Here is a 25212-nt window from a genome sequence, read left to right as displayed (position 1 = left end):
ACCGCTCCCCACACAAAGACAAAGATCCCCCGTGTAGCCTTTAACAGACCGCTGGGGCAAGTGCCGTTAGCGACCGCCTATGAAGGCCGGCACTGTGGCACACGAGGGGGTGATGGCCAGCATCACGCCCGACCGCCTTTGTCTCCCCGGTGGCAATGTTTACACATGCACAGACACACGCATACCCACTCGCTCGCCCACCCACCCAACCACGCACCCACAATCACACATCCCCTCACCCACACTTTCACTAAAACCCGCACACTGACCCCATGCCACTCTGGTATCTTCGCAGAACAAAGGACGATAATGGCACCAACACTGGGGTGACACCAACACCCACGCTCCCACCGTGCCCTACTCTCCCCGTGTCCCCGTGTCACCGTGTCCCCGTGCCCTACTCTCCCCGTGTCCCCGTGTCCCCGTGCCCCCGTGTCCTACTCTCCCCGTGTCCCCGTGTCCCCGTGTCCCCGTGCCCCCGTGTCCTACTCTCCCCGTGTCCCCGTGTCCCCACTCTCCCCGTGTCCCCGTGCCCTACTCTCCCCGTGTCCCCGTGTCACCGTGTCCCCGTGCCCTACTCTCCCCGTGTCCCCGTGTCCCCGTGCCCTCTCCCCGTGTCCCCGTGTCCTACTCTCCCCGTGTCCCCACTCTCCCCGTGTCCCCGTGTCCTACTCTCCCCGTGTCCCCGTGTCCTACTCTCCCCGTGTCCCCGTGTCCCCGTGCCCTACTCTCCCCGTGTCCTACTCTCCCCGTGGCCCCGTGTCCCTGTGCCCTACTCTCCCCGTGTCCCCGTGCCCTACTCTCCCCGTGTCCCCGTGTCCCCGTGCCCTACTCTCCCCGTGTCCCCGTGTCCCCGTGTCCCCGTGCCCTACTCTCCCCGTGTCCCCGTGTCCCCGTGCCCTACTCTCCCCGTGTCCCCGTGTCCCCGTGTCACCTTGAGCGTGAGGTCGGCGGTGGCTGGAGAGTCGTGGGCGAGGTCAGAGGGCAAACCTCCGGGACGCGACACCGACACCCCGGGCAGCGTCACCTGCAATGCACAAAGACAAAGGTCCCCCACGTAGCCTTCAACCGACCATCGGGGCAAGTGCTGTTAGCGAGTAGTGGTGCCCATGAAGGAGGGTGGTGGGTGGTGTGGTCAGAGTGAAGCCCAGCCCCCCCCCCCCCGTGTCTCTCCCCCCCTGCCCCCCCCCGCGTCTCTCTCCCCCCGCATGTCTCTCCCCCCCGCGTCTCTCCCCCTCTCGCGTCTCTCTCCCCCCCGCGTCTCTCTCCCCCCGCGTGTCTCTCCCCCCCGCGTCTCTCCCCACTCCGCGTCTCTCTCCCCCCCGCGTCTCTCCCCACTCCGCGTCTCTCTCCCCCCACGTGTCTCTCCCCCCCGCGTCTCTCCCCCCCCCGCGTGTCTCTCCCCCCCGCGTCTCTCCCCCCCCCCGCGTGTCTCTCCCCCCCGCGTGTCTCTCCCCCCCGCGTCTCTCCCCCCCCGTCTCTCCCCGCGTGTCTCTTCATCGTACCCTGGGCCCCAGGCTCTCGGCTGCAGACAGCCCAGACGCTGTCTTCACGTCTTCCGAAGACGCGAATCCCGGACTCTGCACGACAAGACACAGGCAGTCACTATACACAGAAATGGTCAGAGGTACACAAAGACAAAGGTCCCCCCCCCGTATAGCTTCTAACAAACTGTTGGGGCGAGTGCTGTTAGCGAGCGAAGGTCCAAGAGGGTGGGTGGCCAACACCACGCCCGACCGCCTTTGCCTCCCCAGTAGCGATGTTCACTACACACACCACAGCACCAGCTACTCATTTCCGCCCAGTCAACCGAGGGGAGGCTCAGGACCGCTTCAGACAATCATTACTGGTGTTGGTCGAAGGGCAGGAATTGCCAGGTGCACCACGCGCACGCAGACAAGACGGGCGACGGACGGACGGGCACCTTGAACGCGGGCGAGTGCGTGGCGCCGCAAGGCCCGTGCCCTCCGCCGTCGGCGCCAGCTGCGTGCGGAGTCCTCTCCGACCTCCGCTGGCGCAACCAGCGCTCCTTGCCGATGGGGCCGGGCCGGTGTTCCCCCGCGGAGGGACCCCCCCCTCCCGAGACCGCCCCCACGCCGGTGCCGCTGGCCAGCGCCACACGCACCGCCTCGCCCAGCTGGCGGCGAGGAGGGGGGAGGGGTCATGCGAACGCGGCGCGGGTTACACGGCTATCAATGCGCTCGCTCGCTCGCTCACTCACTCACCCGCTCGCTCGCCCATCCATCCACAACTCAAATACCGACCGACCCACCCACCAACCCACCCACCTACTAACCCACTCAATTACTCACTCACTCAATTCTCCATTACAAACCCACCGACCCACTCACCTACCCACACACCCACTCACCAACCCGACCCACCCACCCACCCACCCACTCTCCGACCCACCCACTCACCCACCCACCCACCCACCCACTCACCCACCCACTCACCCACCCACTCACCCACTCACCCACCCACTCACCCACTCACCCACTCACCCACCCACCCACCCACTCTCCGACCCACCCACCCACCTCTCGAGCGTCTCCTCCGAGAGCCCCCGTCACCGTCACCGCTCTCTGCTCCTTGGCTTCGGGCAGAGCGGACGAGGAGGAGGCGGACGACGAGGAGGTGGACGAGGAGGAGGTGGTGGACACCGACACCGCCGCCGATGCCGTCGATGAGGTTGAAGATGAGGACGAGGAGTTGGAATCGTCCGAGCTGCTGGCCGACGCTGGGGCGCTCACTGACGAGGTGTAAGAGAAGGAAGAGGTCCAAGATGACGATGATCACGAGGAGGAGGAGGAGGAGGCGGTGACGTCGGCGAGAAGGCTGCCGCTGGCATCCCCCGCCATTCACCACTACGGCTCTCGTGCCAGGCTAGGTGCACCTCGAGGCCATCGCGTGAACCAATGAGCGGGTGAGTCAATGGGCGAGTGATTGAGTGGGAGACTGAATGAGCGGGCGAGCGAGTGATAGCGAGTTTGTGAATGAACAAGGGAAGACTGTATTCCACCTCCCCCCCCCCCACACGTCCCCCCCACACCTCCCCCTCCCCCCCCCACCTCTCCCCCACACGTCCTTCCCCCCAGACCTCCCCCCCCCACACCTCCCCCCCACCTCCCACGTGCCCCCCCCACACCCCCCACACCTCACCCCCCACCCCCCCCCCGTGCCCCCACCGGGAGACTTTGCCGAGCCATATGGGGAGCTGCGCTGTGAGGAGTTGGCAGAGGAGCCGTGCGAGTCCATGCTGAGATCCACGCCGCTGTCGTGCTGGCTGGCTCGCGGCGCCTGGGGGAGACAAAGACGGACGGGGGGGGGAGGGGGGCGGGAGGGAGGGGAGGGGGGGGAGGGGGGGGCTCAACGATTTGGGAGAAAATATCTCACTGCGATTTTTCTGACAGATATTGCGACTACATTTTTTATGTTCAAAATTCACTGTGATCGATTTAAAACGCGTGATGGAGCATTACCACGTGATACCATCACAATATTAACTGCTCTATATATCAAATTTCGATTTAAAGCTTTCGTGACTGCAGGGATTCATCTTCTTGGTTCTTTCGGTAAAGTCACGTGGGTAGAAAAATATCACTGGTCAACAAAAAAAAACATGTTTTTCTGGCCTGGACTTTTGCAGCTGTTCTAGACTAATTTCAGGGTGCCGATTCCAAATCTGATCTCAGATTTGCTCTATCACATCTCATTTTTATGCTATCGACATACCCCATTTTCATTGATTTAACCTGAAATTAACTCTGTCACTTATGATTGCAAGTTGTTACGAGTCAGTGACTGCTTTAGTGTTAAAATATGGTGCTGTGTTTTTAGGATCGTGTGTTTATAATGTCATTTTATGTAGATATACACATTTATTTAATATTTTTCTTCTGCAGTTTTTACTGAAAATGCAATATTTGATATCTCAAAAACCTGATGTGATAGACAAAAACCGATTGCAGATTTGGAATCAGCACCCCAAAATCCGTTGGAATACCTTATGCCAGAATAAGTATAACCCGTAAAAACAAAGTTTTTCACTATAAATCCTTTATATGCGTGGCGGCTAGAGTCCTCTCGTCCTCTGGCTTGAGATGGCTGCCACCTATGGGTCAGATGATTGCCAGTATTAAGCAATTGGTAATTAAATATTTAATTTGTTTTCCCTAAACAGTGTACAATTTTGGAAAAAAAAATTCACGAACATTGTCTCGCACAACGAGTCTGTGTGCAGAATGTCAACTCGATTGGATCACGGGAAGTGGGTTAAAAAACGACCGAAAGATTTGCACGGTCGTAAGCAAGCAAGCACGCAAGCACGCAAGCACGCAAGCAAGCAAGCGAACTTAATATAAAGGATTTAAAAAGTGTGTTGACCAGTGTAATAGCTCACGACGTGTCGATCGCAACAGCTACTACAGCAGTTTGTGTTCTTGCTGTGGTTGTCCCACTTAATGACGATTCCTCGTGTTGCGGTCGAAGAAACGTCGTGATCTAGTACTTTTCTACCCACGTGACTTTACCAAAGAGTATAAAGTAATAGGACTTTTCAAATCGCAAAAAATCGCAGCCTTTGCGATTTGATAATCGCGTCGTTTCAAATTGCGATTTCGATTCGAAATCGATTCATCGTTCAGCCCTCGAACGGTATGGGGGGCAGCGCTTGACATCCTGGGTCTGTCTTGAGTGTCTGTCTCAAGGGGGTCATCATTGCAAAAGCGTTTTGATTCCTTACCCGTACCCGTACCCGGCCGCACCAGGGTCGCAAACGGGTACCCGTACCCGGCCGGGTACGAGTAGCCGGGTATCGGGTAGGGTACGGGTATCGGGTACCAGGTTGCGACCTCTGGTCATCATCACAATGGCCGTGTCGCTACCCCCAGGGGCCTTACCTCGGTGCCGGCCGTCACGTCCGCCACGCGGAAGGAAGCGAGGGGCTTGGTCCAGGCGCTCACGGGTGGCAGGGAACAGCTGATCGCTCCAAACGCCGCTGTGGCACACGGCATTGTGGGAGGGAGACAGAGGTGGGGGGGGGGGGGGGTTAGGAGGGGGAGGGGAGGGTTGTGGTTGGGTCACGTCAGAGGTCGCAAACGGGTTTTGATTCCTTACCCGTACCCGGCCGCACCAGGGTCGCAAACGGGTACCCGTACCCTACCCGATACCCGGCTACCGGTACCCGGCCGGGTATCGGGTAGGGTACGGGTACCTGATTGCGACCTCTGGGATGAAGCCGTGTTGCAGGCGCGGGTGGCTTGATTCTAGGAACTTGAATTGTGAGAAGAGACAAGACGTTGGGAAATGAGTGACAAACAGTTACTCACCAGTGACTCACGGCCTACCCGTACCCGGCCGCACCAGGGTCGCAAATGGGTACCCGTATCCGTACCCGGCCAGGTACGGGTAGCCGGGTATCGGGTACCCGGTTGCGACCTCTGGGTCACGTGCGTACGTTGGAATTCTTTCGCACCGTACGTAGCCAACCGTGGGTGTGTGGCGGTTAGCGCGGCGTACGCTACGAACACGGCCAAGACCCCGGGTTCGATTCCCGCTCACGGCCAACACCAGCGACGATTATCCGACGCCGGTCCTGGGCCTCCCCTAGGTCGACTCAGCCTCAAATGTCGTGGCCATGTCAAATGATAAGAAAACTTTTTTCTTCTTGGTTCTTTCGGTAAAGTCACGTAGAAGGGAAGTAATAAAATAATAAAAATGAAACATAATAAAATCATTCTCACGACGTTTCGGCCACAACGCAAGTAGCCGTCCTCAGGTGAAGACCAGGTCTGGCGTTGTGGCCGAAACATCGTGAGAATTATTTTATTATGTTTCATTTTTATTATTTTATTACTTCCCTTCTACGTGACTTTACCGAAAGAACCAAGAAGATGAATCCCTGCAGTCACGAAAGCTTCAAATCGAAAAAAAATTATAATAATAATTTAAAAAATCATCGACACCCGGGGCGACAAAAAGAGGCGTTACCATCACCACCGCCCACCGCTGCCCCACACGCTCACTCACTCACTCGATTTGACCGTTACGAACCCACGCTCACATTTCTTGACGACGTCCGTCAGGATGGAGGGCGACGGTGGCAGGGCCTCCCACGCGGCGGCTTCTCCTCCTCCCCCTCCGCCCGGTGCCCTCTGCTGCCTCCGTACGGACGTCGCCGCTTGCGCCGCCGCCGTACCCAGCGAGTGGTCGGCGCCCTTCCTGTCGCCGCGATCGCACAGCGGCAACGGGAGCTCGCCGACAAGTCTGCCGGACAGAGCCGGGTGGGGCGCCTGCTGCTGCTGCTGGTGCTGCTGGTGCTGCTGCTTGCGAGCAAAACGGGGCGGCACGTTGGAGCGCTGGGCCTTCGTCTTGTCGACGGCGCGCGCTTTCGAGAGGCCGACGGTCGGCGCGGTTGCGGTTCCGGCGTTGGCGGAGGCCGTGGCGGTCTTTTTGGGAGCGGCCCAGGGCGGGTGGACGTGTGTGTGTGTGTGTGGGGGGGGGTAGTAGGGGTGAGTGGGTGTGTGTGTGGGGGGGGTAGAGGTGGACGTGTGTGTGTGTGGGGGGGGAGGGGTGGGCGGGTGGACGTGTGTGTGTGTGGGGGGTAGGGGTGGGCGGGTGTGTGTGTGGGGGGGTAGTAGGGGTGGAGGGGTGTGTGTGTGAGGGGGGGTAGTAGGGGTGTGTGGGGGGGGGTAGGGGTGGGTGAGAAAGAAGATGGGGGGTTGAAAGGTCAAAAGGTCGTCACGGAGCTCGGAGCCAAGTGCAAGCGAAAGGAACCTAAACACAATTGACGTCCGTGGCTAAAAGGGAGTACCCCGATACACATAAATACGCTCATCCGGCTTACGACCAAAGTCGGTCGAACGTTACTCCCGGCCGCCCAACAGCCTCCAGGGTGGGTGGGTGCCCCGACTCACCCGGCCCCCGCCCCGGCCGCTGCCCGTGGTCGCAACCGGGTACCCGATACCCGTACCCTACCCGATACCCGGCTACCCGTACCCGGCTGGGTATCGGGTAGGGTACGGGTACCCGTTTGCGACCCTGGTGCGGCCGGGTACGGGTAAGGAATCAAAACCCCACCATTGGTACCTCATTTGCCAGTAAAAAATATGATAATTGTTTTTTTTACTCTTTTATCTGGCAACAAAACTGACACCTTTGTATACTCTTAGTTCTTTCGGTAAAGTCACGTAGGTAAAAAATGAAATTAAAATTAATAAAAATTTATTTTTATTTCATTTTTTTACCTACGAAAGAACCTAAGAGTATGAATCCTTGCAGTCACGAAAGCTTCAAATCTAGAAATTACACCTTTTTGTCAGTTTTGTTGCCAGATAAAAGGGTAAAAAAACAATTATCAAAACCCGTTTGCGACCTCTGCCCCAGACCCTAGCTCCAGGCGTAGCGAAACCCCCCCCGCCCCCCAAGGCACAAGCCCTCGCGTAGCGGGCGAAGGCCGTAGGCTAACGGAACACCACGCCGTCGTGAATTCGAGTCGATGGCCGAGCCAAACGAATGCCCCTGGCTGGTACGAAAACCCCGAGCGGGGGCAAGGCCGCGGGGCGCGCGCTCGCTCGTGCTCACGGAGAGGCCTCTGTCCTCGTGTTGCCGGCGCTGACGTCGCGAAACCACCGGGGTGAAGCCGTCCACGGAGGCCGCAGCGCCGCCACCGCCGCCACCGCCGCCGCCACGCGACAGCACCGGGACCGCCTCTCCATCCTCCTCCTCTTCATCTCCCGCACACCCGGCCACCTCCTCCTCCTCGTCCTCGTGATCTTCGTTGTCTTCATCGTCCCCCTTCGGGCGGTGGTCGATCACCACCACGCCTAGCGGTGGTGGGGGGGGGGGGGGCGGGAGAGCGTGGGGAGGTGGAGAGGTCTGGGTCTCAAACAGAGGTCCGCAAACGGGTTTTGATTCCGTACCCGTACCCGGCCGCACCAGGGTCGCAAACGGGTACCCGTACCCTACCCGATACCCGGCTACCCGTACCCGGCCGGGTATCGGGTACGGGTACCCGATTGCGACCTCTGGGATGAAGCCATGTTGCAGGCGCGGTTGGGTTGATTCTAGGAACTTGAATTGTGAGAAGAGACAAGACGTTGGGAAATGAGTGACAAACTGTTACTCACCAGTGACTCACGGCCTACCCGTACCCGGCCGCACCAGGGTCGCAAACGGGTACCCGTATCCGTCCGGGTACGGGTAGCAGGGTATCGGGTAGGGTACGGGTATCGGGTACCCGGTTGCGACCTCTGGTCTCAATCGAGTAGCTGGTGAGCTGGGGGAGACAAAGACGGCCGGGGCGCGGTGCTGGCCACTCGCCCCCCCCTCTCTCGTGTGCCGTGTCGGCCTTCGTAGGGGCGCTGCTGCTGCTACTACTCACGAACAGAACTTGGTGAAATTCCCTTGGTCACCACCGCCGCTATCAGCACCACCAGAACCGCCATCACAAACTAAACACAAATCTAAACACAAAAATAAACTAAAAAAAACAGCTTTTTGTGTTAAGTTTGTTGTCCTCCCATTAGCGTGGTTGGCTACGTACGGTGCGAAAGAAGTTTAACATAATTACGTACTACACTATACACTACACACAATGCTATACACTCACTACACACTAATATACACTACACTATACACTACAATAGACCACACACTACACCACGATACACGGACACCACAATACTAAACTGAAAACTAATTTCGACGGAACTGCAGCTCTGATTAGAGCGGTTGGCTTCGTGCTAAACAACTCCAACGCACACACACAGACACCCACACCACACGCTCACCACCACTAAGCAACCACCATCATTTACACCATTGGAACCTCATTTGCCAGTAAAAGAGGTTCCAATGGTGTAAATGCTTTACCCCGAGCTCTCACTCTGATGGTGCGTTGTCTTTGAGTTGTGCGCCTACAACTACACTATACACTACACCATGTGAGACTAGGCTCTAAGGAAAGCTGTCTCGGGTGTGGACCAATCAACTTCAAGGACAGTGCACATACATTATCAGAGTTGTGTTTTTTGTTTGCATTACGACTGCAGGTATTGCGCTCTATGCAAACATGACTCCTTGTAAAAAAAGGTGTCAGTTTTGTTGCCAGATAGAAGGGTAAAAAAACAATTATCATATGTTATACTGACAAATGAGGTTCCAATGGTGTAAATGCTTACCCCGAGCTCTCATACTCTGATGGTGCGTTGTCTTTGAGTTGTGCGCCTTTTGGCGTCATCTGGTCCAACACCATGTGAGACTAGGCTCTAAGGAAAGCTGTCTCGGGTGTGTACCAATCAACTTCAAGGACAGTGCATACATTATCAGAGTTGTGTTTTTTGTTTGCATTACGACTGCAGGTATTGTAGTCAATGCAAACATGACTCCTTGTAAAAAAAGGTGTCAGTTTTGTTGCCAGATAGAAGGGTAAAAAAACAATTATCAACCACCATCATCACAACCACAGCCGACATCTCCAACAGCGCCACCTCTCTCCACACACACACACACCGCACCAGCACCGGGCAACCACCACCGCCATCAGCACCACACCAACCACCACCACCCTCTCACCGGCGTAGTTGTTGAGGTCGAACTGCGCCAGCGCGTCAGTCTTCGCCGACCTCCTGCTAGCGCCCACTCTCCCCTGATGCTGCTGCTGCTGCCCTTGCTGGCGCTGCTGCTGCTGCTGCCGCCCCCCGGAGCCGTCACCGAGCCTCCGTGCGGCGCTGGCGGCGTTGGTGACGGCGCGAGCGATGGCGCCCGGGTCGCTGGGGATGACGCGGTCGACGCGGAACACGGCGGCAAACGGGGAGACGGACGGCGCCACCGCGGCCGATCCCGCCGTGGGCGGCTTCCGAGATGGGGGGGGGGGGGGGGGTTGGGGGGGGGGGCTGGTCAACTCTACGGTTCCGTGAAAGTGGTGGTGTTGGTGTTGAAGGTTATGGTAGTGATGATATTGATAGTGGAGGTGATGATGATGGTGAAGTGATGATGTTGACGGTGGTGATGGTGTTGATGGTCATGGTAGTGATGGTATTGATAGTGGTGTTGATGGTCATGGTAGTGATGGTATTGATAGTGGTGGTGTTGATGGTCATGGTAGTGATGATATGGATAGTGGTGATGATGGTGTTGATGGTCATGGTAGTGATGGTATTGATAGTGGTGGTGATGGTGTTGATGGTCATGGTAGTGATGGTATTGATAGTGGTGGTGTTGGTCATGGTAATGATGGTATTGATAGTGATGATGGTGTTGATGGTCATGGTAGTGATATGGATAGTGGAGGTGATGATGGTGAAGTGATGATGTTGACGGTGGTGATGGTGTTGTTGACAGCAGCGATGATGCTGATGATGGTAGTGATGATATTAAGAGTGGTGGTGGTGGTGGTGTTGTTAACAGTGGTGATAATGACAACGGTGGTCACGGAAGTGATGTTGTTGACTGTGGCGATGATGCTGATGATGGTAGCGATGATATTGATAGCGGTGGTGATGGTCATGGTAGTGATGATATTGATAGTGGAGGTGATGATGATGGTGAAGTGATGATGTTGACGGTGTTGACGGTGGTGATGGTGTTGTTGACGGTGGCGATGATGCTGATGATGGTAGTGATGATATTGATAGCGGTGGTGGTGGTGTTGACAACGGTGGTGATAATGACAACGGTGGCCACGGAAGTGACGATGTTGACGGAGATGATCGTGTTGGCGACGGCCGTGATGATGATGTTGACGATGGTGTTGGAGGCGATGTTGGTGATGACGACGACGACGACGACTTTGATGACGATGACGACGCGCCGCCTCTCACCGGGTCGCGGGCGTCGGCGCCGTCCGGAGCCGGGGAGATGGCTCGTGTCCCCGTGTCTCCCAGCGCGTCCTCCACAGAGCTGAGACACCACAGAGACACGGAGATTGGTGTCTCCCTGCCTCTCCATTACCCCGTGTCCCCACCCTCCCTTCCCCGTCTCTGTCCTCCTGCCTCCACCCGTGTCTCCCCCCGTGTCTCCCCCCCGTGTCTCCCCCCGTGTGTCTCCCCGTGTCTCCCCCCGTGTGTCTCCCCCCGTGTGTCTCCCCCCGTGTGTCTCCCCCCGTGTGTCTCCCCCCGTGTGTCTCCCCCCGTGTGTCTCCCCCCGTGTGTCTCCCCCCGTGTGTCTCCCCCCGTGTGTCTCCCCCCGTGTGTCTCCCCCCGTGTGTCTCCCCCCGTGTGTCTCCCCCCGTGTCCCCCCCCGTGTCTCCCCCCGCGTCTCTCCCGTGTCTACCCCCGTGTCTCCCCCGTGTCTCCCCCCGTGTCTCCCCCCGTGTCCCCCCCCGTGTCTCCCCCGTGTCTCCCCCCGTGTCTCCATTTCCACGACTCCCCGTCTCTCCCGCCCCCACACCCCCCCTACTCCCATCACCCCCCTCTCCTTCCCATACCATACCCCCCAGCGCCTCACCTGCGCCTCCTGCCTTTAGACCCCGGGCCGTTCCTCTTGTCTGCCCGCGCGTTGCCCGCGGGGCTGGCCCGCTGGTGCCGCCCCCCCCCTCCTCCTCCCCCTCCGCCCGCGTAGCCCTGGCCCTGGCCGGCGCCGTTGCCCACCGGGCGACGATTCTGGCGGTCGAGGGGCCGCTGGCTCGAGAAGCTACGCTTGGCCGACGACGACGACGACCCCGGAGCGCCGTCCTTGCGGCCACCCCCCCCGGACTCCGCCAGATCTGCTGGGGGGGGAGCGGGAGCGGGGAGGGGGGGCGCAGGCAGCAAGGTTGATCACGAGCAGTTCAGGAATTACTCGAGATCAACTGCGGCCGCGGCTTGCCGATCAAGTGCGTGGATCGTTACTCACCGACAGCACTTGCCGAAAGGCTTCGCCGGGGGAAACTCTGCCGCCTTCGCGTCCACTCACCGTCGGCCGCCGCCCCCTCCTGCGCCGGCGCGGGCGCCAGCGCCAGGGCGGCCTGCAGCGCGTCGTCGCGCTCGTCGCGCTCCCGCCGGTCGTTGAAGTCGCTGCTCTCCGACGCCGTCTCCCACTCCTCGTTGGCCTGGTCCGACGAGTTCTGATTGGACAGGTCCGGCGACTTGCTCCCCGACGCCACGGCGCTGCCGCCGGCACCACCGGCGCCGTTTGCTCCGGCGGCGGCCACCGCCGCCGAGTTGAGTTGCGCCGGCGCGTCGCACGAAACCGCGGCCGCGTTGTTGTTGTTGTCGTTGCCGCCGCCGCAGCCGCCGCAGTCGTCGTCGTCGTTGCCGGCGCCCGCCGGCGTCGGCGACGACAGCGGCGACAGAGTCTCCACCGAGCCGGCGCTGCCCGAAGCGGCGACGGCAGCCGCCGCCGCGGCCACCGCCGCCGCGGCCGCAGCGGCTTCGCGCTCCTGCTTGAGGCGCCGGAAACGCGGCGGTTTGTCCTGGCGGGGCGGCCGCGCCGGGCGCTGGCGCCGAGGCGGTCGCTCCGCCCGGCAGCGCTCGTTGAAGCCGGGCCGCCCGGCGCCGTCCGCCGCCGGCGGCCCCCCCCCCGCCGCCGCCGGCGAAGACGCCGACAGTGGGCAGCAGCAGCAGCCGTCGGGGCCGGCAGGGCAATCGACGCAATCTGCCGTAGGGAGCAAGGGGGGGGAGGGGGGTGGCGGTGAGGTACCGGGGGATCGAACCCACGGTCTGGGAAAGGGCACCGGCTGTTGGGGGTTACGCACATCGTACCCCCGCCCCCCCAACCACCTCCCCCGCTTTCCCCGCTGGCATGCAGCGGCCTCGCGCAACGCGCGGCGTTGGCTCGGGGTGGGGGGCCAAGCAGGGCCAGGGCTATCGATACGTTCACCCCCCCGGCGTGCGACGCCGTGGGTTTAGTTGAGCCGAATGATGATCTTAGACACCCCCCCTACACACCCAACACCCCCCCCGCCCAATCACCAATAAGCACATAAATAAAAAATTAACCCGTAAAAACTAAGTTTTTCACTATAAATCCTTTATATGCGTGGCGGCTCGAGTCGTCTCGTCCTCTGGCTTGAGATGGCTGCCACCTATGGGTCAGATGATTGCATTGCACCATTAAGCAATTGGTAATTAAATATAAAAAAAATCCTAAAAAGTGTAAAGTTATGGAATCTTTTTTCACAAAAATCAATTGTCACGCACAACGAGTCTGTGTGCAAAATGTCAGCTCGATTGGATCACGGGAAGTTGGTTAAAAAACGACCGAAAGGTTTGCACGGTCGTAAGCAAGCAAGCAAGCACGCAAGCAAGCAAGCAAGCGAACTTAATATAAAGGATTTAAAAATAAAACATAAAAAAATAATTCTCACGACGTTTCGGCCACAACCCAAGCAGCCGTCCTCGGGTGAAGAACAGGTCTGTCGAGAAGACAGCGTCTGAATGAGCACCACCATGCTTGGCAGCGTATATTTATTCCTTTGTCAAGGCGCTCTTCCCCCTCCAACCCAGCATAAATATACGCTGCCAAGCTTGGTGGTGTTCATTCAGACGCTGTCTTTCCGACAGACCTGTTCTTCACCTGAGGACGGCTGCTTGCGTTGTGGCCGAAACGTCGTGAGAATTATTAAATGTTTAATTTTTATTCTTTTATTATTTCCCTTCTACGTGACTTTACCAAAAGAACCAAGAAGATGATGTAGGAACGAACAAATGAATGGCTATAATAAAATGAAATGGCGGGGGTACGATACGAAGGGAGAGTTTGAGGCCTAGTTCTAGGCTTTAGGCCTAGCTGTAGGCTTTAGGCCGCTGTGAGTTAATTTTTAACTTAAATGTTTTAATTAAAAATTATCTCAGGGAATTATAAGGGAATGTTACACTTGTTTAGCCAGAAAAGCCTCACTGAGTCTAAAGGTTTTTGTAGGGTCCTGCCAAGTGTTTGCAGTAGGGGGCGATGTTGCTACACCTAATCGGACATTGGACGGACGGACGATATAATCTATTGTAGGCTGGTTCACTTCGTTCCTACCAGTAATATTATAATATATATCAAGGTACGTGGGGTGGTTGGGATCCATGTAAAGCGTGAATTTGCGTAAGTTGGGGTTCGCCCATAAGAATGTATATACACACACGACTATATACTACTATATTACTGCTATATACTAGTAAATCACTACTATATACTCCACTAGATTACTATATATAACTTTACGAGTGTAGATGTAAAAAGTAAGTGTATATAAAATGTACTGTAAATGATTCACTAATCGTCTGTCTCCATATGTATAAAAGGCAAACTTGTGATGATGTGTGTCTGTTCAAAATGTTTAGCGTACTTCCCGACATGCAACAAACTTCATATTTGCCATGTGGGTACTTATAAAAATACACTTGTGTTTTTTTTTGGGGGGGGGGGGGGGGAGCTCAATAATGCATCGATTTTTTTGCACGGCAAGTGAGCTGTGACGTCACATCTGTCACGTGACCCGCGCACGTGGAAGCGTAACGCATTGTAGCGTAGCGGTTAGCGCTACGCCGCGCTACGAAACCCGGCGACCCGAGTTCGATTCCCGCTCACGGCCACCACCTCAGCCTCAAACGAGTAACTGGTCTGCTGTGTGAACATCGCTACTGGGGGGACAAAGGCGGTGAATGCAAGTCCCGGGCAAAGCCGGGTAGTAAAGCTCGTATGTTATAAATGCGAAAGATGCGAGCGCTTTGGTGAGACCTGTTTCTCGCGCGCGGGGGGGGGGGGGCGATGCGGGTTAAACGCCGTCACCGAAGAACGTGGTCGGACGAACCTCCGGCCAACGACAAGACGGAGGGAGCTCTCCCCGTGACCTCGTGTTCCACGGGGGGTGGTGAAGAGGGGTTAACGACGTAGGGTCACGGTTCACGTGCACGAGCCGGTCGAGATGGGCGGGCGGCGTGACTCGCCTCGGCTGCCCGCTGCCCCGTGCGTGCGAGCGAAAGTGCGCGTCGTGTGTGCAAGCGCGAATCGGGGGGTCAGGGTACTCAAGAGCCCCTTGCCATACCGAACAAAAATTGTACGTGTGAACCAAGGTTACGTATGAATGCGGACACGATTCCTCGTGAAAGGTTTCAGTTTGGTGTTTTGACATCTTGACACCTGTTTTGTCGGCAGAAAAAAGGAGAAAAGCTATTCCCAAGATTACGTCAACAATATATTCGTCTTGATTTCAAGCTTTCGCGACTGCGGGAATCCACGCTAAAACGCGTTAAGCACCTCAACGCGCCTCGCACACATCCCACATACCCACCACCGTCACCAGCCATTGCCCGGCGGCAGTTTGACCTCACTACCCCTTTCACTACCTACCACAATCACTACCCCAATCACTACCTACCACAATCACTATCCCTATCACTACCTCAATCACTACCCCTATCACTACCTACCACAATCACTACCCCAATCACTACCTACCACAATCACTATCCCTATCACTACCTCAATCACTACCCCTATCACTACCTACCACAATCACTACCCCTATCACTACCTACCACAATCACTATCCCTATCACTACCCCTATCGTAATCACTACCCCAATCACTACCCCTATCATTATCCCAACCCCCTATTGCCATCCCTACCACTAATCCCTGCCCTGGTCCCCAGCTAAAACCAGGCTTACCCCAAACCCTCCTTCACCACTTTCCGTCTGTCCTCCTGTCACCGTACAACAGCACTTAAACTATAGAACTAGCTCCTTTTTCAAAAGTGACCCGGCCACAAACGATGATAGCTAAACGAAGTGGCTTATCACGTGGAGATTTACAGCGGCCAACTACTCTAAACATGCGATGATTCTAAATTTGGGGGGGGGGGGGGAACCGGAGGACCCGGAGAAAAATCCACACGACCACGGGGAGAACATGCAAACTCCAAATATACAGCAGCAGGCATTGTCAAGGTCGGGATAGAACCCACGACCTCCTGTATACCAGGCAAGGTAGTTAACATCTCGTCATATTATAACTCCAAATATACAGCAGGCATTGTCAAGGTCGGGATAGAACCCACGACCTCCTGTATACCAGGCAAGGTAGTTAACATCTCGTCATATTATAACTCCAAATATACAGCAGGCGTTGTCAGGGTCAGGATCGAACCCACGACCTCCTGTATACCAGGTGAGGTAGTTAACATCTCCTAGCCACACGCAAACTCCAAATATACTGCAGGCATTGTCAGGGTCAAGATGGAACCCACAACCTCCTGTATACCAGGCGAGGTAGTTAACATCTCCTAGCCACATGCAAACTCCAAATATACATCAGGCGTCAGGGTTGGGATCGAACTCACGACCTCCTGTACACCAGGTGAGGTAGTTAACATCTCCTAGCCACATGCAAACTCTAAATATACAGCAGCAGGCATTGTCAGGGTCAGGATGGAACTCACGACCTCCTGTATACCAGGCGAGGTAGTCACCAACATCTCAAAGCCACCTGCGGTATTGACCGGGAGGGGGGGGCTACTGCCCCCCTCCTTCCTGGATTGTAACCGCGCCAACCTCGGCCGAGTGCCCTGAACAAAATTCGTCGGCTTCAATTGCAACGGTTTCTTACGCTCAGAATACAGGCAAAGCGTGGTGCGCGTGACAATGGTTTTATTTTGTACGCAAATGGCTGCGAGAGAAACCGTACAAATGGGACAGTGACAGATGTTTGATGGGATACAAGGGGACGGGAGGGGGGCAACGTCAAGGTACAAAGCTACGAGCATTCCTGGCAGCGATTTCAGCCGCACCACCTCTACATAACAAAAGGCTCAGTCAACCATTCTACACAACAAAGACTCATTTTCTGGCAGCGATTTCAGCCGCACCACCTCTACATAACAAAAGGCTCAGTCAACCATTCTACACAACAAAGACTCATTTCCTGGCAGCGATTTCAGCCGCATCACCTCCACATAACAAAAAGGCTCAGTCACTTTTACACGCACCTTTACATCATCCGCACCTTGTTTACACAACAAAGGCTCATTCCTAGCAGCGTGCTTCAGCCGCACCGAACCTCACAAAAATAATATCCAGAGCCTACCTTGGCTCCTCCCACCCTCAACCAGTAAATATAAAAACACGGTTTTCCTGTAATTTCTCTCACTTGATACAGCTATCGTGCTGTGACGGTTCCAACTGAAGACGGAAGCTTGTGTTGCCTCCGAAACGTCGTGATTTTTATTTTATTTGTATTTTACTTTTATTCATTTAAATGTTTTACCTACGTGACTTTACCGAAAAAACCTAAGAACATGGACGAGGCGGTCGACTTCTCCGACCGGACTACGGATTGTGAATGGCGATGATTTTGCGGAGGAGGAGAGCTGGGGGGTTGTTGTTTTTTATTATAAATCACGGCCGAGAATCCAATACCGGCACCACCAGGGTGGGTGGCCAGCACCACGCCCGGCTGCCTTTGTCTCCCCAGTAGCGAAGTTTACACACCGCACTAGGTACTCATTTGAGGCCGAGTCAACTTAGGGGAGGGCCCAGGACCGGTTCAGATAATCGTCACCGGTGGTGGCCGTGACCGGGAATCGAACTCGGGTGGCCGGGTCCACGACCGTTCCCCCAACATACATACTACCACAATCACCGCCATCACCACTACCACCATCATCATCATCACTCACACCACCACAAAAACAATCACCACCCCCAAAAGCCATCACCATCATCACACTACCACCACCACCGCTTAAGCACTCACAACACAAGACCCGTTCGTCTCTGCGGGTCTTGCGGTCCTCTCCACGTCTCACCGTGCTGGTGCTGCCGCTGCTGCTGCTGCTGCTGGTGCAGCTGCTGGTGCCGTGCCGACAGCACCATGCTGGCGCGCGCCACGCCCCGCGACAGCGCCCCCCCACGGCCCCGGCGACTCGGCTCCCCCCTCGGCGCAAACGGCCGGTCCTGCTTCTCTTCGCCTGCGGCCGGCGCTGGCGCCGATGCCGACGCCGCCGCTGGCGCCACGGCGGCCCTCACCGCTCCAAACCCCGCCTGCTGCTGCTGCTGCTGCTGCTGCGGCTGCTGCTGGTCTAGCCCGAGCAGCCGAGCTGGCGCCAACAGCTGCTGCTGCTGCCCACGGTTGCCGCCCCCGCCGCTGCCGTTGTTGTTGCTGGTGGTGCCGGACGCCTCTCTCTTGCCGGTGCTGCCGCAACCGTCCAGCGCGTCGCTCTCGGCGTCGCTCACCGACGCCCGCTGCTGGCGCCGCCGCTTGGCCAGTTCCACGCCGGCGCCGCCGCCGGCATCGGAATTCTCGCTGTCGTCCTCCGCGCCCCACTGCCCGCCGCTGGCGCCGCCGTAGCGGAAGCGCGGGTCGCGGTAAACTGGGAATTCGCGGTGGTGCCCGGCGCCGGTTCTGCCCCGTGTCGCCGGTGAGCAACCGGGACCGGCGCCGCCGCCGCCGGCACACGTCCCACGCGACGCCGCCGCAAGCGAGCCGACGGCGCCGCCCCCTCTCGACACTCTCGTGCCGACGCCGCCGCCGGGGTTGGCGGCTAGCCCGCCGCCGACGCCGCCGACGGTCGCCCCGCCGCGGCCGCGGAAGACGCGCTGCTCAAAGGCCGGGTCGCGACGGCGCAGAGGCCTCGATGGCAACACCCCGCCGGCGCCGCCGTCCTTGCCGCCGCCGCCGTCGGGCGGGGGGAGCGAGCGGTCGGGGCGCGCGTCCCTCCCGCCCCCCCCCCGCCGCCGCCGCCCCCCCCCTGGCGCCAGGCTCCTTGCCATCCGTGCCGGCGTCGCCGCCCGCCGCCTTGCCGTCGGAGAAGCCGGCCGATTTGTCGTCCCGGTCGGCCGTCTTGAGGTCCTTGAGCACCGGCTTCTTGATGGGGCCGGTGCGCCGAGGAGGCTGCTGCTGGTGCTGCTGCTGCTGGTGCTGCTGCTGCTGCTGTTGGAGCGGAGCAGAGTTGCTGCTGGCGTTGCCTGCGGAGGCGGCGCCGCCGCTGGAACCCGGCTTGGGCCCCCAGCGGGTCTCCAGCTTGCCGTCCTTCCAGTGCGGCGGCTTCGCAAATTCGCCAGCGCCACCAGAGGCGGTGCTGCTGCCGCTGGTGCTGCCGGCGCTGGGCGGAGTGGCGGCCTTGGCGCTGGCCTTGCCTGCGGGAGGCGGGGGAGGATGAGAGGGGGGGGGGCCCGGACCGTGAGGTCACCCTGCTGCTGCTGCTCTATATAAGAACGGGAGAGACAGCAGAGCCTCACCATTCTGGCGAATTGCCCGATGATGCTGGATACAATTACCAGCGAAGCGTCGTGCTACTCAAATTGTAAATGTTGTGGTTTCACGCTTCAACACACCGGTGGGCTAAAGCAGTGAACTATTTGTCTTTGGTCAACGTGACACTTTTTTTTACCGATTGGCCGTGTCGGGTGATGGAGGGTTACGACACATTTATAAATAACGCGATCTAAATCCAAAAACGTTGATTATGAATATTGGTCGCGAAAGCCTGCTACGTGTTAAACCGTGAGGTTGTTGCGGGAGGTGGCGGTGGGTGGATTATCGGCAACACCGTCGTCATTAACCAGCCCGATTTGCCATCGCCGTGACAGGTACCAGCGCCAGCTTCATCAACACAAGCACCACCATCCACGCAACTAGAGCTGGCAGCACCAGCTACTCAATTGCAAAACCACCGCCACCACAATCACCACCACACTTTCACTGCAACTAAAACCTCGCAACACCATCCCTTGAACGACAATACTTTTAATTCATTTGTCTATTCATTTTAGATTTTGCTTGGTAACAGGGTTTCCAATTGCTTGGTAGTGGCTCCACATGGAAATTTGGTCCTCATATATAATGAATGTAAAGGTCAGGTCTCGGAGTACGCGACTGGCTCGGTTACACGCTTTGTGCAACTCGTACTTTCGTTCGCACGCACGGAAGCCAAGGCGAGGAAGTCACGCAGCCCGCCACCACGCCAGCTCGTGCACGTACACTGACCCACCCCCCCCCGCCGCATACCCTGAGACCTTGCTGTACAGCGTTGTGGGATACTATTAGCGTGAAAGACACCCTGTTGTTAAAATACCACAAACACCACGAGCCTATTAACAGACTGCCGGGGCAAGTGCTGTTAGCAAGCAGCGGCACCTATGAAGGCCGGCACGGCACACGAGCGGGTGAGTGGCCAACACCACGCCCGGCCGCCTTTGGTGCGATGTTCGCTACACACCACACCAGATACTCATTTGAGGCCGGGTCGACCTAGGGGATCGCCAAAGGACCGGTTCAGACAGCCCTCGGCAACGGCAACCACTTCAACACCGGCGCGCCACTCACCCTCTCCCCTCTGCCGGGTGTCTCCCCGCGCCGCCAATCCGCCCACTACGGCTCCGGCTTCGGGTTCTCTCTCCCTCTCGTCACCACGCGATGCCGAAACGCCTCCGCCGCCACCGCCACCGCCAGCTTCCTTCCTGGTGCCGCACGACGATTCTCCGCCGATCCTCCGCGGCAGTGGGGAGCGAGGCGAGTCGTCGGGCGACGCGAGCTCGGCGTGCCGGTACAGCTGTGGGCGGAAGGGGCGGTGGGGTGGGTGGGTGGGTTAGTGGGGAGGGCGGGAGGGTGAGGGGGGAGCGGTAACGACCAAGGCACACAATGGCCGCGCCGGCGTTAATTCCGGTGCGGGCGGAGGAACGCGATGGGCGCGGCGGCGATGGGGGGGGGCGGTAGTGCGGCGGTTAGCGCGCTGCCCTACGGAACCCGGTGACCCGAGTTCACGGCCAACACCGGTGACGATTTCCCGCACCTCCCATTGGCACGACGTTCTTACACCGTACCCCTGACTAGACATCTGAGAAAGAGCTTCATAGCTCATCGGATTCCTCCTGCGAGTATAAATCACCATCCTGATTCTGTGTGCGCGGACCAAACGCGGCACGTGCTTGAGACCGATCCCCCGTTTAATCGTCAGCCGGTGCGGCTCGCCGCGAATGGTCGATGGTGTGCGCCGTGATCGCATTTCCCGTCGCAGTCGCACTACCTTCTCGTAGTGAGGCAAGTGGTGCTGCTGCTGCTGCTGCTGTTGTTGCTGTTGCTGCTGTTGCTGCTGCTGGAACATCTGCTTGTCCCGGTAAGACCGCGGGGCCGATCGAATGCCGCCACCGCCGCCGCCGCCACCGTCATCAAACAGGTCGCGGTACATCGCCGGGACGTGGTGGTGCGGGGACACGTCGTCCGTGTCGAAGAGGTGGTGCTGCTGGTGCTGCTGCTCGGAGCGCGAGCCCAGCACGAGGTCACGCCTGCGCCGAAAACAAACGCGTTAAACGCATGCACGTACGCATTCGTCGCAATGTACACACGCTCGGATGACACCGGCTAGATCCCCCCCCCCCGCCCTCAACGTCCCACGACCCGCTCGCGGCGGCGCCGTGGGAGGTAGGCCCTTCATCCAGCAGTGGATGGGCGCGTTGCTGTAAACCATTATCGTACGACATTCGATAAAAAAATTAACCCGTAAAAACAAAGTTTTTCACTATAAATCCTTTATATGCGTAGCATCGGTTTTATTTTATTATTCATTTCTGTTTTTCTTGAGTAAGAGTTTCATTTTTATCACATTGGTATTTTAAATTAAATATGAAAAAAAAATTTCTCCTAAAAAGTGTAAAATTTAGGGAATTGTTTTTTCACGAAAATAAATTGTCACGCACAACGAGTCTGTGTGCAAAATGTCAGCTCGATTGGATCACGGGAAGTGGGTTAAAAAACGACCGAAAGATTTGCACGGTCGTAAGCGCGCAAGCAAGCAAGCAAGTGAACTTAATATAAAGGATTTTAAAAAAAGTTTTGCTCGCTGGCGGGCCGCAAGTTTCTTTACAAAGAATCTCCCCGCGCACTGCCGTAGCCTCTCAACCCTTTGCCAGTACGTCTTCAAGGTCGGGAGACGTACCGAGGCTCCCACAAGGCCATGCGGCGGGCAGGGGGTGTGCGTGTCGCGCCGTGTCGGCGCCGGATATCGGTCGAGTGCCGGCGGTCGTGCCGCTACGCTTCTCTGTGGTCAGCAACGACGTCTTCAAACGCAGCGGCGCTGCTGAGACTACGGCCTCCAACAACGGCGTACACGAATCGTACCCGTTGTGGGTTTACTCTCCAAAACACCGGGTGTGCTGTACAAGTAAACGAATTGGCCACGTTCTAGTTTTCGATTTAAAGCTTTCGTGACTGCAGGGATTCATCTTCTTGGTTCTTTCGGTAAAGTCACGTAGAAGAGAAATAATAAATAAAAATAAAACATAATAAAATAATTCTCACGACGTTTCGGCCACAACGCAAGCAGCCGTCCTCAGGTGAAGCGTCTGAAATTCAGACGCTGTCTTTCCGACAGACCTGTTTCTTCACCTGAGGACGGCTGCTTGCGTTGTGGCCGAAACGTCGTGAGAATTGTATTTTATTACGTTTTTATTTTTATTATTTTATTATTTCCCTTCTACGTGACTTTACCGAAAGAACCAAGAAGATGGCCCCGTTCTGTTCACCTTACTAATTGGCCGTGTCGGGTGGTGGCGGGTTTAACGACACAGCATTTACATTTACGCGATATAACCCAACAAAACATTGGTCGCGAGAGAGCCTACGCGTTGACCTACTACCAACGCCTCTCGAAACAACAATTAACGGCCGAGTCGCTCGCGCGTTCCGAGATTCAACGACGAACGGAACACCCCAACCGCCCTGCAATTTGCGTTCGTCTCAGAACGGGGAAGGGTTCGCCGGCTGTTGGGGCAAACGCTGCGAGCGGCGAGCAGCAGCAGCAGCAGCGCCTGAGCGGGGGGCAGCGGGTGGCCAGAGCCACCACGCCCGGCAAACCCTGCCGACCCCTGACACCCGTGCCCCTGCCGTACGTCCGTGCTAATTTGTTTTATTTTACTTTTATTAATTTAAATTCTTTACCTACGTGACTTTACCGAAAAAACCTAACAGTATGAATCCTTGCAGTCACGAAAGCTTCAAATCTAGAACGTGCTAAGGAGTTTTTGCGGCTCATCGGATCCCTCCCGCAGTAATAATTAACGATGCCGAGTCCCGTTGCGCCCTGCGGGACGACCCGTAGCCGCGGACGACTCTCCCGTTACCGAGAGTCTTGAAGGAAGCGGGGAGGCTGCTGCTGCTGCTGATGATGCTGCTGCTGCTGGTGCTGCTGCGGTGGCGGCGAGGTGGGGGTGACGGCGGTGGAGGAAGGGGAGACGCGGCGCGTTGGCTCCGACGGTTCCGCCGAACCCCAGACGGCGCGGGGAGGGGGTGGCGGGTCCGCGGGGGGCGTCGCTCGCTCCCGCAGCAGGAGTCCTGCCGGCGCTAGCGGGGACGGACGGGGGAGACGGGCGCAGGCAAACGGTCATACGACGAGCCGCGGCAGCGCCGGCGACGATGGGCCGGGGGCGCCGGGCGGGTGAATGCACGGCAAGGTGGCACAATAGGTTTTTTCGGTAAAGTCACGTAGGTAAAAAATTAAGTTAATAAAATTTTTATTAAAATAAAATAAAAATCACGACGTTTCGGAGGCAACACAAGCTTCCGTCTTCAGGTGGACCCGTCACAGCATGAAAGCTGTATCAAGTAAATATCTTGATTTTTATTTTATTTTTATTTTACTTTTATTAATTTTTATTTTTTACCTACGTGACTTGACCGGAAAAAACCTAAGAATATGAATCCTTGCAGTCACGAAAGCTTCAAATCTGGAAACAATTGGTGGGGTTGAGGGGGGGGAGAGGCAACGTTTGGGTGGATCTGGCGGTCAGCGCCGCCGTTGGCGGAGGTGGGCAAGGGTGGCGCTGTTGCTGCTGCTGGTGCATTAGGTGGGTGATGGTGGTGATGGTGGTGATGGTGGCATTGATGCTGGTGCATTAGGTGGGTGATGGTGGTGATGGTGCATTAGGTGGGTGATGGTGGTGATGGTGGTGATGGTGGTGATGGTGGCATTGATGCTGGTGCATTAGGTGGGTGATGGTGGTGATGGATGGTGGTGATGGTGATGATGGTGGTGATGTTTGCATTGCCGCTGGTGCATTAGGTGGGTGATGATGGTGATGGTGGTGATGGTGGTGATGGTGCATTAGGTGGGTGATGGTGGTGATGGTGGTGATTGATGGTGGTGATGGTGATGATGGTTGCATTGATGCTGGTGCTGCTGGTGGGTTAGATGGGTGATATTCTTTGGGTCTTTCGGTAAAGTTGCGTACGTAGGTTCAAAGCAGCGGCGGTGGCTATGTTAATGTGAAAATAACAAACAAAAAATACAAAAATATATTTTTTTTATATAAAAATAATACTAAATAATACAAATAAAAAAACGATGACGTTTCGATCGCAACACAAGCGTTCGTCATCAGGAAAAGAAAATAAGAGGGGCAAAGCTGCCGAGGCAAACTGTTTAAAAGGTTTAGCCTTCTTGTCTCGAAGTCTGTTAAAAGATCTAATAGTTGTGTGGAAACCGTCCCCGTAGAGGCGGTTAAACCTCGACTTACAGCTTTCGTGACTGCAGGAATTCATATTCTGCGGGTCTTTCGGTAAAGCCACGTTCAAAGCAGCGGAGGTGGCTATGTTCATGTGAAAATAACAAAAAAAATGGGTGATGGTGCTGGTGGTGCATTAGGCGGATGGTGATGATGGTGGCACTGCTGCTGGTACTGCTGCTGGTACTGCTGCTGGTACTGCTGCTGGTACAGCTGCTGGTGCTGCTGCTGGTGCTGCTGCTGGTGCTGCTGCTGGTACTGCTGCTGGTACAGCTGCTGGTACTGCTGCTGGTACAGCTGCTGGCACTGCTGCTGGCACTGCTGCTGGTACTGCTGCTGGTACTGCTGCTGGTACTGCTGCTGGTGCTGCTGCTGGTGCTGCTGCTGGTGCTGCTGCTGGTACCGCTGCTGGATGACAGAGGAGCGAGCGAACTCACCCCCGTGACCTTGAGAGAGCGGCTGTGCATTGGTGGACGTGACGCCACCGCCGCCGCCGCCACCGTGCTGGAGATAAGACTCCAGCGCAGAGGCAGGAGCGCCGTCCGGGTGTTCCCGGCGCAGGGCTTGCTTCGGCGCAAGCAGGCCGGCTGCGGTAGCGGCGAGGGGGGCGGGGAGAGAGGGAGGGGACAAGCAGATCCCGTTGAGGTTCCAAAAGACAAAGATCCCCCGTGTAGCCTTCACAGACCGTTGGGGCAAGGGCTGTTAGCGAGCACCTACGAAGGCCGGCACGGCGCGCGAGGGGGTGGGTGGCCGGCGGCACGCCTGGCCGCCTTTGTCTCCACAGTGGTGACGCTTACTACACACC

At 57.1% G+C, this 25212-nt stretch overlaps 1 protein-coding gene across 1 annotated transcript in view; it reads right to left on the bottom strand.

Moving 5' to 3' along the window:
- LOC133361103 (protein PRRC2C-like) overlaps positions 1–18816 on the bottom strand; it is a 35035-nt gene extending 16219 nt beyond the window's left edge. Inside the window, exons 1-13 of the mRNA XM_061579933.1 lie at positions 17717–18816; positions 11896–12576; positions 11449–11710; positions 10824–10902; positions 9577–9856; positions 7585–7826; positions 6065–6449; positions 4902–4999; positions 3189–3300; positions 2541–2752; positions 1925–2137; positions 1506–1580; positions 935–1027 (exon numbers count right to left, since the gene is read on the bottom strand). Of these exons, the coding sequence (XP_061435917.1) occupies positions 935–1027; positions 1506–1580; positions 1925–2137; positions 2541–2752; positions 3189–3300; positions 4902–4999; positions 6065–6449; positions 7585–7826; positions 9577–9856; positions 10824–10902; positions 11449–11710; positions 11896–12576; positions 17717–18680 (3696 nt within the window). The 5' untranslated portion in view covers positions 18681–18816. The remainder of the gene's footprint in view (positions 1–934; positions 1028–1505; positions 1581–1924; positions 2138–2540; positions 2753–3188; positions 3301–4901; positions 5000–6064; positions 6450–7584; positions 7827–9576; positions 9857–10823; positions 10903–11448; positions 11711–11895; positions 12577–17716) is intronic.
- Positions 18817–25212: the final 6396 nt, after the last annotated feature.

The sequence above is a fragment of the Lethenteron reissneri genome, chromosome 71 (assembly GCF_015708825.2).
Source record: "Lethenteron reissneri isolate LAM-NWPU_2019-01 chromosome 71, ASM1570882v1, whole genome shotgun sequence".
In the NCBI taxonomy this organism is placed as follows: domain Eukaryota; kingdom Metazoa; phylum Chordata; class Hyperoartia; order Petromyzontiformes; family Petromyzontidae; genus Lethenteron; species Lethenteron reissneri.
This window is presented reverse-complemented; position numbering and strand designations above follow the sequence as displayed.